Raw genomic sequence first — 14,178 nt, forward strand, 5'->3', positions numbered from 1 at the left:
ATTCTTGTACCTGACTGTACTAATTTGCTAGGTGGTCTTGGGCAATCCCTTCTCTCTGGGTATGTTTTTCTGCACCTGCAAAATGAGGATGTTGGAAAGTAAAACATCTAACCTCTCTCCACTGTAAGAGCTTTGACTGCTCTCACTAATCATATGTATTTCCTCTTATTCTCCCTCTCACTACCCTATTCCTCCTTCACAGTATGTTGCACTTGCTATGGTACATGCATTGGCATTCAGCTGCTTGGTCAGTCTCCCCTATTTGAAGATCACATCTACTTTCTACTACAATTGTATTCCTAGCACCTAAAAAATGAATTCTGTGATTAGTAAGTGTGCAGTAAACATCTACTCAACAAGAACACTCAATGGGGAAAGGATAGTCTCTTCAACAAATGAAGGGAAACTGAGTAACTACATGCAAAAAGATGTAATTTCACACCATCTTACACCACTCACAAAAATTAACTTCAAATGTATTAAAGACTTAAATATACGACCTAATACCATAAACCTTCCTGAAGAAAATATCAACTGTAAGCCCTTGACATCAGTCTTGGCAATGATTTTTTGGATATGACACCAAAAGCAGAAGCAACAAAAGCAAAAATCAATAAAAGGAACTGTATCAAACTAAAAAAGCTCCTACATAGCAAAACAATCAACAAAATGAAAGGCAATCTACAGCATAAGGGAAAATATTTTCAAACCATGTATTGCATAAGGGGTTAACAATCAAAATATACAAAGAACACATACAACTCAATTAAAAACAAACAATCTGAGGAGTTCCTGTCATGGCGCAATGGTTAACAAATCCGACTAGGAACTATGAGGTTGCGGGTTTGATCCCTGGCCTTGCTCAGCGGGTTGAGGAGATGGCGTTGCCGTGAGCTGTGGTGTAGGTTGCAGGTGTGGCTCAGATCCCGCGTTGCTGTGGCTCTGGTGTAGGCCAGTGGCTGCAGCTCCGATTGGACCCCTAGCCTGGGAACCTCCATATGCCGTGGGAGCAGCCCTAGAAATAGCAAAAAGACAAAAAAAAAAAAAAAAAAAAATTCCGATTAAAACCTGGGCAGAGGAACTAAAAACACATTCTTCCAAAGATATTCAGGTGGCCAACAGGCAAATGAAAGAATAGTCAGCAGGAAAACGCAAACCAAAACCACAATAACCTATTACTTCACATCTGTTAGAATGGCTAATTATCAAGAAGATAAGACATAAAAAGTACTGGTAGGGATGTGAAGAAAAGGAAACCCTTGTGCATGGTCTGTGGGAAAATAAATAGATTCAATCAATATGGAAAACTGCATAAAAATTCCACAAGAAGTTAAAAATACAACAAATCATATTATCCAACAATCCCAGTCCTGGGTATGTACTCAAAGGAAATGAAAACAAGATATTGAAAAGATATCCATACTCTCACGTTTATTAGAGCACTTTTCCCAATAGCCAAGATATGGAAAAAACCTAAGTGTCTCTCCGTGAATAAATGGATAAAGTTGTGGTGTCTACATACACATGTATACATACACAAAATGAAATATTATTCAGCCATGAGAAAGAAGGGAATTCTACCATTTGCGACAACATGGATAGATCTTGAGGGCCTTACACTTAGTGAGATTAATCAGACAGAGGCAGACAAATGTATGATTTCAGGTGTCTGTGGAATCTAAAAGGCCAAATGTGTAGAAACAGAGAAGAGAATGATGGTTAGCAGGGGCTGGGAGGTGGGAGAATTGGGCAGATATTGTTTAAGGGTACAAATTTGCAACTAGCAGTTAAATTAAGTTCTGCAGACCTAATGCACAATATAGTGATTATTGGGTTTTTTTGTTTGTTTGTTTTGTTTTGTCTTTTTTGCCTTTTCTAGGGCCTCTCCCATGGCATATGGAGGTTCCCAGGCTAGGGGTCCAATCGGGGCTGTAGCTGCCAGCCTACGCCAGAGCCATAGCAACCCGGGATCCAAGCCGCATCTGCAACCTACACCACAGCTCACGGCAACGCCATCTCCTCAACCCGCTGAGCAAGGCCAGGGATCGAACCCGCAACCTCGTGATTCCTAGTCGGATTTGTTAACCACTGAGCCGCGCCGGGAACTCCGATATAGTGATTATTGTTAACAATACTCTATTATATACTTTAAAATTGCTGAGAGGCCAGATCTGAAATGCTGTCACCACAAAAAAGAAATAATAATTACGTGAAGTGATAGAAGTGTTATCCAAAGCTACAGTGGTAATCCCTATTGCAATACCTAAATGTATCAAATCAACAAGATGAACACCTTAAACTTCCACAATGTTATATGTAAATTATATCTCAATTTTTAAAAATATCTATTTAATAACATTGTATTTTTTGTGAAAATTGTTCACGCGTGTTGAGTATCATCTCTAAGAAGCCCGATGTGGTGGTAAATACTAATGAACAGACTTCTGTAAGGTAGAGTGAAATAGTGAGTAACTAATGTAAAACTTGACTAGTGTCTTAGCTCTTGGGAGTGGTGTATGGCAGACAAAACCTCATTGGGGGACATTAGTCTTTACCCAATGACAAGATTCCAATCACTATCAAAAAGAGAAAAACTACTGAGGAAGGATATGCTCTGGTTCTCCAACTTCACCAATTACTTCTCCAAATCCACAACTTATTATCTATATACTTTTTTATGATCACTTTTTTATGATTCTACCATTTGCGACAACATGGATAGATCCTGAGGGCCTTACACTTAGTGAGATTAATCAGACAGAGAAAGACAAATGTATGATCTGGTTCACAGAATGAGATTAATCATAACCCTTGGATTATGATCTCCTATTATCATTATTCCATGCATGTCTGGTATGATTGGTCAGCTATTTTTATAATGTAATTAGCATCCATGGAAACACCACCCAAAACAAAATTAAACGGCTTTTTTTTTTTTTTTTTTTTTTTTTTTTTTTTTTTTTTACAGCCACGCTTGTGGCATATGGGAGTTTCTAGGCTAAAGGGTCAAATCATAGCTACAGCTGCCAGCCTACACCACAGACATGGCAACACTGGATTCAAGCCTCATCTGTGACACATGCCACAGCTTGTGGCAATGCCGGATCCTTAACCTACTGAGCGAGGCCAGAGATGGAACCCATATCCTCATGGACACTAGTTGGGTTCTTAACCTGGTGAACCACAACAGGAACTCCAAAATTAAATGACTTATTAATAACCCATATAAACAGATGGTTGTCCACCTCCACCCCATCTCCCTGACTCTTCCCTATTTTAAGTACCCATTCTGAATTTTGCATTTACTGTGCATTATTGTTTTACAATTCATTGGTAGTCTCACTTTACGAATACCAAAGATGTACAAAGAAGGTGAAGTTCCCATTGTGGCACAGAAAAAACAAATCTGACTGGTAACCATGAGGTTTGCAGGTTTGATCCCTGGCCTCATTCAGTGGGTTAAGGATCCGATATTGTTGTGAGCTGTGGTGTAGGCCAGTGGCTACAGTTCCAATCTGACCCCTAGTCTGGGAACCTCCATATACCACAGATGTGGCACTAAAATAAAAAATAAAAAAGGCAAAAAACAAACAAACAAAAAACACAATGATGTACAAAAAGGAAAAAATGTTTAGTTATGGGAACTAAACCAAAAGAAGAGAAACATAAAACAATTGTACAAATCCTATCGGGTCTAGAAAAGTATGGAAAATGTCTTTATTTTCCAAAATGTTCAGCATAATATTACTTATCCAGGGATCCTTATCCAGCAAGGATTGATATTAAGAGCAAACTAAAGAACTGAGAACCCTTAAAGAATATATACTCTAAGCATAAAAATAATGGTATAAAATAATACTAACAGTACATGTCTTAAATATCTGTACATAGAAGAGCCCCCTGACACATAAGAAATTGAAGCAGTGATTTTAAAAGTAAAGGGTAGGTGAGAAGGATGCTTAACAAATTCTTTGACAAAAGGGCAGAGACTGAATGGGTCACATAAAATGGTCACAAAAAATCTGGGATCACTCAGCCAAAGGCAAACGACACTTCAAATCAGTGGCACTAAGCAAACTACCGCTTCTAATAATAAATTAATTGAGGAAGTGAAATTCATTTCAGTGACACCAAGTCAGCAATGTACTACCTGAAGGTATGTTCAGTCCCTTTCCCTGTCCCTAAGAGGAGGAAAGTTGTGGAAGTTTTAAATGGGGCGGGCAGAGCTAAGTTAGACGGAAACTGCAGTTAGGGATTAAATGTTTATTCCCTATTGATAATGAATCTTTAAGTGAAGTAAAGGAACAACCAATAGCACGATCTCACAAAGGGAAATAAGATTAAACAATCATTCTATGACATAGTCATAGTTTTTTAAAAAAGCTTTTTTTCAAAATCCTTGGCCCACATTTAAAAAGACCTTAACATCCATGTCTCCTGCTACATTTCATTGGTTACCTTATTTAACTCTTCCTTGGTGAGAGATGCCAAGAGGGTTTTCCTGAATCTTCCCTCTTTGTACTTCTGAGTGATAAAGTTTTTTCTCTTTTCTACTGGAGAGTCCACGTGTAATTCTTCCTCTTTTTGAAGATTACCAGCCCAAAAGTCATTTGCTCTTTTGTTTCCAATGACAATAAAAAGCTGAATTACCAAAAAAATTTAAACATATCAGTTTATAAATACATTTGAATCTGCAGAAAACTGCCTCCCATGATAAATTCATGCAAAAACACAAGACCAACTTGACTTTTTCAGAAAGATGGCATGTGAAAGCAGATACTATTTTTATTTTAAATACAGTCAAGCTGCACTTAATGACAGTAAAAGATTAGCTGGAAAAGAAATTGCTAGCAACACAAATTGCAGCAAAGGCATTATTACTTTTTGAAGCTAGCGCACATGGAGACACATTCATTTAAAATGGCTGAGTAGGTGGGCTAATGTGGTGGATTGTGGTACCGAGCAGAGAATGGATTTGGAGACAGCAAGTTAGACATGATGGCAGTTAATGACAGCATGGCCGAGATAAAGAATTGTCAATTTTGCCCAATGTTTTCATGCACTTCTCTGATATTTTATCCATGCTGGGTTCAAAAGAAAGAAAATCCTGGCTTTAAAAAGAGCTGCCAAGCCTTTAAAAGTAGTTATTATTAAAGCTCACTGTATTTTTTAAAATTTTATTTCTAAAATAACTCTCTGATTTAGGAAGCATCCTGAAAAGTAAAGTGGAAAGTGACTGCTATCAAACAGGCTCTAAGCCATTTCTGCAATGTGATGAGAACCTGGTCAGAGAGCTCCTAAAGGAACCCCCCCACCCCCACAACTGCACACCTCCTCCCAGACCTCTGCTGACCACCATGATGCAGTCAGACTCACCTCAATGAGTTCATTGCTCCAAATGCTGGCATCCATTTTTAGACTTCTAACCTTGGAATCTTTTGGTCCTAAAGATCTATGTTGCCCTAAAGTCAAAAAACAATTGCATTTCTCTTTCAATTTGTATATAAATGCATTTTACCTTTAAAAAGTGTGTGTATATGTATGTGTACATGTGTGTGTAGATTAATACATCTCTTCAACTGGAAACAAACCAGGACCTACTTTCCACCCTAGAGTAGTGGTGGTTAATTACACAGAAATCATAACCAACCCCAAGGAAGATAACAGATATCACCATCACCACGCTATACCAGTATAAAACTACACTTTTAATAGTGTGTATGTGCATGTATGTTTGTGTATATACACACATATACAATTTTTTCATTGTCTGGTAGTTAACTGGAAATTGTAGGTCATCAAAAACTTTTAATAATGGATTTGTACAAATTACATATATGCAAATACATATCCTCCTCTTAAAAAAAAAAAACTGACTACAACTCTAAAAAATGCATACTTAAAAATCTAAAGTGGATTTTTTATTCTAGTATTACGCCTGGAAGAGAATAACAGCCCAGCATTCTATTACCATGAATTTAATTCTGCTGTATAAATCATAATTCAGCCACTGCTGGGCACCCAGGCATGTGACAGACCCTTTCTCTCAAAGCTGAGAAGGAACAAAGTTATATAAGACACCATCCTTGATCTCAAGGACCTTTTGTCTGATGAGCAGGAGAGAGCTCATTCCTCTGTCTACATTAGGTAGGTTCTTTTCCTCCTTTCTTTGAAATGGAAATTACTCAGAGCACAGAGTCCCAGAATTCCCATGGCAGGAATCTGCCTAGGTTTGCACTTACAGAAACAACAGAAAGGCAATACTAAAAGAAGTCAAGCTCAAGGGCATGTAGGGAGAAAGGATGCTAGAGTAGCCTAGGCAAAAAAATCTGAATTGAGGCAGCAGGAAAAGAAATAAAAGTGGAGAACGGATTTAGAGATACTTAGGAGAAAAACTGATGGGACTTGGGGGATAGGTTTTAGGCTTGAGTACAGGGTGATGGTATTGCTTTTGACCAAGACTTGGAATATAGGAGAATATGCAGTTTTTTGTCATGAGCAAGCATCCATGAGAAATCCATTTTACCATGTTATTTTTGAGGTATCTTGGGCAAATCCAATCAGAGATTCTAGCAGGAGATATAAGAGTATGGTTTCCAATAGAATGGGAATCACCTGCTTAAAAATGAGTGTTGAAGCCAAGTGTTAAATAACATCACTCAGGAACATCAGAATGAAAGACAGCTCAGGATGTAACACACATATTTTAGAAGAAGGCAAAGGAAGAGTAACCTGAGAAAGGATGATCAGAGTAGTAAGAGCACACTGAGAGAAAAGGGTCTCCCAAAAGTCGAGGAGGATGGGGAGTCACTGAGAGAGATTGGTCCATAGTGTCAAATACTGCAGAGAAAGCAGTAAAGATAAGGACTGACCACACAGAGACTGGGAGGTAAAATACCCTGGTAAATGGGGTGCAAATATTTTCACTGGAGTAGAGAGAAATGAAGGCTGATTACAAGATGCTGAAGAAACACTAGGAAGTTAAAGAAATGAAGAAAACCAAAGTAGTGCAGACTACTATTTTGAAAGGATCTTGTCCTATGAAATGAAAAAGGAATGAGAATGATGCATAGAAGGTAATGGTAAGATTTCAGAAAACTGGTGTTAACTGGACAGAACTATGCAAGCTTATATGCTGAACCAAATAAACCACAGCCAAATACAACTGTCCCTCCATATCACAGAGGACAGGTACTGGGACCCCCACAAATACCAAAATCCAAGGATGCTTGGGTCTGTTGTACAAAATGGCTAAAGTATCTGCATATAGCCTAGGCATATACTCTGTATACTTTAAATCATCTCCAAATTACTCATAATACCTAGTACAATGTAAATGCTATGTCATAGTTGTTGGTAAATGCAAATTCAAATTTTGCTCTTTGGAATTTCCTGAAATTTTTTCTCCAATCTATATATTCTTTTTTAAATCTTAATTATTATTATTTTTATAGTTATTTCCCCAATACAATTTTTTTCTACTATACAGCATGGTGACCCAGTTACACCTACATGTACACATTCTATTTTCTTACATTATCATGCTCCATTGTAAGTGACTAGACATAGTTCCCAGCACTACACAGCAGGATCTCATTGCTAATCCACTCCAAAGGCAATAGTTTGAATCTATTAACCCCAAACCCCCAACCACCTCACTCCCTTCCCCTCCCCCTTGACAACCACAAGTCTATTCTCCAAGTCCATGATTTTCTTTTCTGTGGAAAGGTTCATTTGTGCTATAAATTGATTCCAGATATAAGCAACATCATATGGTATTTGTCTTTCTCTTTCTGACTTATTTCACTCAGTATGAGACTCTCTAGTCCCATCCATGTTGCTGCAAATGGCATTATTTTGTTCTTTTTAATGGCTGAGTAGTATTCCACAATATATATATGTATATATATATATTCTTTTTAGGGCCACACCTGCAGCATAAGGAAGTTCCCAGGCTAAAGGTCAAATCAGAGGGGAATTTGTTCAGAGAGGAACAGTCAAGAAATAATATTCTGCTGTATAGGACAGGGAACTATATCTAGTAATTTATGATGGAACGTGATGGAGGATAATGTGAGAAAAAGAATATTTGTGTGCGGAGGGAACTGGGTCACTGCTGTACAATAGAAATTGACAGAACACAATAAACCAACTATAATGAAAAAAATTAAAATCATTAAAGAAACAATAGTGCAACCTGGGGCAGGGTCCTGGTTCCTCCTCAAGGCATACACATTACAATATCTTTGAGTTCTTCTGCAGAACTCAAATCCACAACAAATGGCAGATGCTAACTACCTGATGAAGCAGTCTTCATTCTAGAAAGAAGGTAGCAGTATGATAATCTCAAAGACCATGAGAAACTATCCTGGGACTGCCTGACACCAGCTTTGAAGAATGCAAAGAATCATTATCTACCCTGATCCTTATCTGTGGTCCAATTTTCCACCTCAAAAACTGTAAGAATGCCTCCTATCCTCCCCCAAAAGGGCACATTCTTTAAGCCATTAGCCTGCTGTGGCCTCTTCTGCCTGGTTAAGCAATAGAAGCTGTTTTATTCTCCTTTGCCTAAAACTCTGTTTCTGGATTTCTTTTCTTTTTTTTTTCCTTTTCTTTTCTTTTTTTCCTTTTTCTTTTTTCTTTTGCTTTTTAGGACCACACCCATGACATATAGAAGTTCCCAGCCTACATGTCCAGCTGGAGCTACAGCTGCTGGCCTACACCATAGCCATAGCAACGTGGGATGCTTAACCCACTGAGCAAGGCCAGGGATCAAACCTGCATCCTCATGGATTCTAGTTGGGTTCATTACCACTGAGCCACGATGGGAACCCCTGTTTCCACATTTCTATTTGACACCAGTGAACAGAGACCAAGTTTCTGCAACAGTCTTACCCCTAAATACAATGAACTGTGCAATAGTACATAATAAGAAAACCAGTCATAGTACTGGTTACTTTCACAACTACACCTGGAAAATGTTTCTATATAAAAATTCTCCTTACAAGTGATACTAGATCCGGTGTACCAAGACTAGAGCACAGAGAAGCCTTGATGTGAGAAGAAGGTCTTACTAAATATGATGGGGAAAGAGGGACAAATCATATAAAGAGCTAGCATGTTCAGGGTGCATTCTGAAATGCACTCCCCTAAAATCTAAAAATTTCAACCTTGCCTTTTTAAAATCTATACATGGACTGGTAAGCCCCCCAAAATGATTACATGCTTAAAAATCAATTTTTTCTATCTAAGTCATGCATAAGAGAAGTTTAGAATGATATTTCTAAATGAGATTTAAAAGTAATAAGCTTTCTCTTTTTTATTTTTCACAGCCATTAGCTGGGACACATTATATGTGACAATAAAGAGCATTCAGTGCCAATATGCCACCAAACAGTGATGAGCATAACTTATCCTTAATTACCTGCGCACTTCTTACAGATGACTACGCAGAGATTGATGGATGCCCAGTCAGGATCCGGGGCTTTACAATCTGCACAGCTCCTGTTGGACTCATTGAACCAAATCTTCTCAGCGACTTCATAATCAGAGAGAGTCTCTGCTATTGATTGCTGCACAGCTTCAATCCACTCTTGTTTCTCTTTTTCAGACTCGGCTGTAAAGCTGAAACAATTAGCGTTTCTGCATTATCGATCTCCCTTGTAAAGGCCAATTAAGCAGTATGTTCAGTTTGCATATTCATTTCACTCACAAATTAAACAGCAGCTGAAAAATATGCCTTCCAGGCTATTGGAAAATCTTTTCTGTGAAAAATCATCTCATTGAGAAATCTTTTTTTTTTTTTTAACTGTTAACTTTCCACATTGCTTATGACTTTGCTTACATATCTGGAACCAAAATTATTAACATATACATCGCTCTGACCAGAATATAAAAATTGCCTTGTTAGGTTAAACATGTTTAAAAGAGACGCCATGTTTCCTAAGCAGTGGTTATATAATCATCAATAAGAGACTGGCAGAGTTTCAGGATTATTGGATTATTTTGCCAAAAAAAAAAAATATATATATATGCCACAGTCTGCAACAAAGTTATCAAAAACACCCACCAGAAATTTTTATTTTTTTGTCTTAAAAATAGATTCTTTTTTTTTAAATTAGAAGAATGTCCAGATGGCTTTAAGAAACTGAAAAATCAAAAAAAGTTTAAGTGATTAGTATTCTAACAGAATTCAAACTCATTTTTAGCCATGTTCTTATTTATTCTCATTCTTCATGTTTACTGGGTGCCTGTGAAGGGATAAAACATTAAAATGTTAGTTCACTCCTTCAAGAAATATTAACTGAGTACCTACAATGTGACAGAGAATGTTCTATGTACAGTGCTCCAAACTCAGCCAATGACCCACATAAAAGATCCTTCACATTGAAAAGTTTCTGTCCTGAAGATGAAAATGCTTTGAGATACAATGAGAATAACAGAGGACTAACGTATTCTATATATTCCTTAAAGAAATGGAGTGGCCTTCATGGATTATATTTTTGGAAGCACTTTATGGTTCTATCATCACTTACAATACTTCCAAATTCCTTAGTAGTTTCTGCTTCTCCATAGAGATTAGTCAGAGCCAATTCAGTACAATGGGAAATAGATATTTGGTCTTTGTCTCTGGTTCCTGGAAATATGGCTCCTAAAACCCTTGGGATCCCTGGTTGAGAAAAGTCCTTTGGATGCTAATGAGACAGCTTGTGGCTGAAGGCTAGTCAGCTTCAGGATGGGAGCAGTCTTTAAAAGACCAAGATGTGATTAGAGAGTTAGAACTTCCAGCCCTACCCTTTGACCTCTGGGAAGGGAAGAAAGGCTGGTAACTGAGTTAATCAGCAAAGATCAAGAATTCCCTCAGTCTTGCCTATGAAATGAAACCTCCATAGAATCCCCTAAAGAACAGGGTTTCAAGAGCTTTCAGGATGATGAATACACTGCGGTGCTGGGAGGTGTGCACCCAGAGACAGCTTGGAAGCTCTACCACTTACCTTCTAGTACCCTGCCCTTATACAGCTCTCCCATCTGGCCATTCCTGAGTTGCATATTTTTTTTAAATAATAAGCTGGTAATAAAAATTAAAACTTTTTTCCTAAGTTCTATGAGTCGTTCTAGCAAATTACCAAACCCAGGGGGAGAAGAGGCAATGAAACCCCAACTTGCAGCTCAACTGGGTGGAAATGCAGCTAACCTGAAGACTCAATACTTGTGACCTGCATCTGAGGTGAGGAAGAATCTTGTGGGACTGAACCCTTAAATCTGTGGGGTCTGATGCTCTCTCTGCATAGGCAGCAGCAGGTGTCTGGAAAGTCAGTGTCCAGAAAGTTAGAGATCTGGCTGGTGTGGGAAAAACCACATATATTTGTCATAATACAAAGCATTTTAACTTAAAAGACGTGAAACGATGTCTTTTTTTTTTTTTTTTTTTTCGTCTTTTAGAGCTGTAGGTACAGCATATGGAAGTTCCCAGGCTAGGGGTTGAAGCTGGAGTTGTAGCTGCTGGCCTATACCACAGCTACAGCAATGCCAGATCCAAGCTTTGTCTGCAACCTACACACAGCTCATGGCAACACCAAATCCTTAACCCAGTGAGCAAGGCCAGGGAGCGAACCTGCATCTTCATGGATCCTAGTCAGGTTTGTTACTGCTGAGCCAAACGGCAACTGTGAGAGAGAGAGAGAGAGAGAGTGTGTGTGTGTGTGTGTGTGTGTGTGTGTGTGTAATGTCTCCACTTTCAGTTGAGGCTTGAAACACCTTTTGTCAAAATAAAGCTTGTTATTCTTTCTTAAAATTCAAGCCAGTAGACATATTCTAACAGATACAATGAGTACTAGATTTGCTAGTATTTTTGAAATTGCTAAGTAATTTTAGCCCTTCAAAGCCCTCTGACAATCGCCTCTGACCTGAATACAACCCACTGGTACGTTGATTATCTGTGACAAATTAATGCAATGCAACTCAATAGATATTGACTTATGCCTCTCCTGTTGTACTAAAGCAATGGAGTCCTTACAGATTATTAACACGTATTAAGAACATACATTAAGTTTTCTGTTTCATTGTAATAATAAAGCAATTACCAGAGTACCATAACACAAGATATATATCAAAATACTAAGGTATTTGATCAATAAGTGCTATGAGATCCATTAAATTCAGCAACATTTTAAGCTGGAGTTCTTTTTAGGAAACCATGGAACAATTGTAATTAGGAACTGATCTTAAAGGAGAGATTGTATTTGACTAGGCTACAAGAGTATAAAATAACAATATAGCCTAAAGACAATGTGATATCTCTTATTTTATTCCTTCAAATTGAAGTAATTTTTCATATATTTGTGGATCATAAAATCAACATACTCATCAAGACTACTAAGAAAAAGAGGTATTACAGAAAGAAACTACTCAAATTGGCATGATTATTTGAATCACTTTTAGAAGGTGTTTTAATATATTGGTTAATAAACTACATGATATGAAAAAGCATGTCACTTCTGTTTCTTTTAGGTGTACAGCAAAGTGATTCAGATATACCTTTTTTTTTCCAAATTCTTCTCCATTATAGTTCATTACAGGACACTGAATAAGGTACCCTGTGCTATTCAGTAAGTCTTTGTTGTTTATCCATTTTATACATTGTAGTATGTGTATGTTATCCCAAACCCCTAACTAATCTCCTCTCACCCCCTTTTGCACCATAAGTCTGTTTTCTCTGTCTATAATAAGTTTATTTCTGTTTTGTATATAAGCTCACTCATACAGTTTTTTAAGATTACACATATAAGTGATATAATATGGTATTTGTCCTTCTCTGTCTGACTGACTTCACTTAGTATGATAATCTCTAGATGTATCCATGTTGCTGCAAATGGCATTAATCCATGCTTTTTTATAGCTGAGTAATATTCCATTTTCTATATGTACCATATCTTCTTTACCCATCCCCATAATTTGATGGGCCCTTAGACTGCTTCCATGTCTTGGCCTTTGTAAACAGTTCTGCTATGAACATTGAGGTGCATGTTTCTTTTCAAATTAGAGATATCTCTCTGGATATATACCCAGGAGTAGGACTGAAGGATCATATGGTAACTCTATTTTAGTTTTTTAAGAAACTTCCATAGTGGCTGCACCCTCCAACAGTGTAGGAGAGTTCCCTTTTCTCCATAACCTCTCCAAGATTTACTATTTTAGACTTTTAATGATGGCCATTCTGGCTGGTTTGAGGTACTACTTCATTATAGTTTTGATTTGGATTTGACTAATAATCAGTGTTATGGAGAATCTTTTCATATTCACATTTTCATATACTAGTTAATAAACTACACAATATGGAAAAGAAAGAACATAATTAATTGCCCTCTAAGAAATAAAATCACCGGCAATGTAAAAATGACTCGAGCTTTCCTGTAGTGGTGCAAACACAAAATGTTTAAAAAATCACTTACCTAAAACTCCTATAAGGAGTGATTATTTCAAAAGACTGTTTCGCAGTTCGATCTACTTGCTTTACATTTGCTACATTCATAGGAATTATGGTAATACCAAGTCCGCTCTTAAAATCCTAGTTGGAAGAATAACAAAAAGTTATAAAGAAACAAAAATATAGATTTCGAAAGTATAATTATATTCTATAAAATCTAATAAATCCTCCTCAATTTTACTATAACACACAAATCTGGAATTAACAACTCACTAAAAAGAAGACTGAGAATAGTTTTATTTTCGGTAGTCACTTTCAATATATGATAACAGTAGCATTTGAACCTCGATAGTGAGGTTATTAATAAAGCATGGGTTTTTTTTTTCACATGAAACATTACGTTGACTAGACTTAGACCTTGAACTATGCATGCCTTGCTTACAAGTTAGGCATCTTTTTCCACCATTCAGTAAAGGTAATTAACAGTGAACTAACCCATCCCATGTGCCCAGAAGTTCTTTAGGTGCCGGAGCTCAATCTAGGGTGAAGTTGGCATAACTACTATGTAGAGATTTAAAAGAAGGGAAAACTGAGACTCAAAGAGGTAAAGTGACGTGGAAAGTGCAGCTGTCCATGGTGGAAAGGGACTGAAACCCAAGCCTTCTGACTGCCAGCTCTTCATTTTACTACATGGTGTTACCTCTGCTCTGTCTTATTTTTCTCATTTTACCTCAAACAAAAGCATTCCTTGT

At 37.4% G+C, this 14,178-nt stretch overlaps 1 protein-coding gene across 9 annotated transcripts in view; it reads right to left on the reverse strand.

Annotated features, from left to right (window-relative positions):
* The window catches only part of ARAP2 (ArfGAP with RhoGAP domain, ankyrin repeat and PH domain 2), a 173,541-nt gene that overhangs the window by 102,788 nt on the left and 56,575 nt on the right, over positions 1-14,178 (reverse strand). For all 9 annotated transcript variants that reach the window (XR_014812289.1, XR_014812288.1, XM_013978574.3 and 6 more), the window contains 4 exons: positions 13,452-13,567; positions 9,425-9,624; positions 5,377-5,462; positions 4,459-4,641 (listed from right to left, as the gene is read on the reverse strand). Coding sequence is in view for 7 of the 9 variants with exons in the window: in XM_013978574.3 (XP_013834028.2) it covers positions 4,459-4,641; positions 5,377-5,462; positions 9,425-9,624; positions 13,452-13,567 (585 nt within the window). In the remaining 2 variants the exon portion in view is untranslated. The remainder of the gene's footprint in view (positions 1-4,458; positions 4,642-5,376; positions 5,463-9,424; positions 9,625-13,451; positions 13,568-14,178) is intronic.

This window comes from Sus scrofa, chromosome 8 (genome assembly GCF_054392235.1).
Source record: "Sus scrofa isolate SSC_HxYL_T2T_F1_AM1 chromosome 8, Sscrofa_HxYL_maternal_Yorkshire_Landrace_v2.0, whole genome shotgun sequence".
Taxonomy (NCBI): Eukaryota; Metazoa; Chordata; class Mammalia; order Artiodactyla; family Suidae; genus Sus; species Sus scrofa.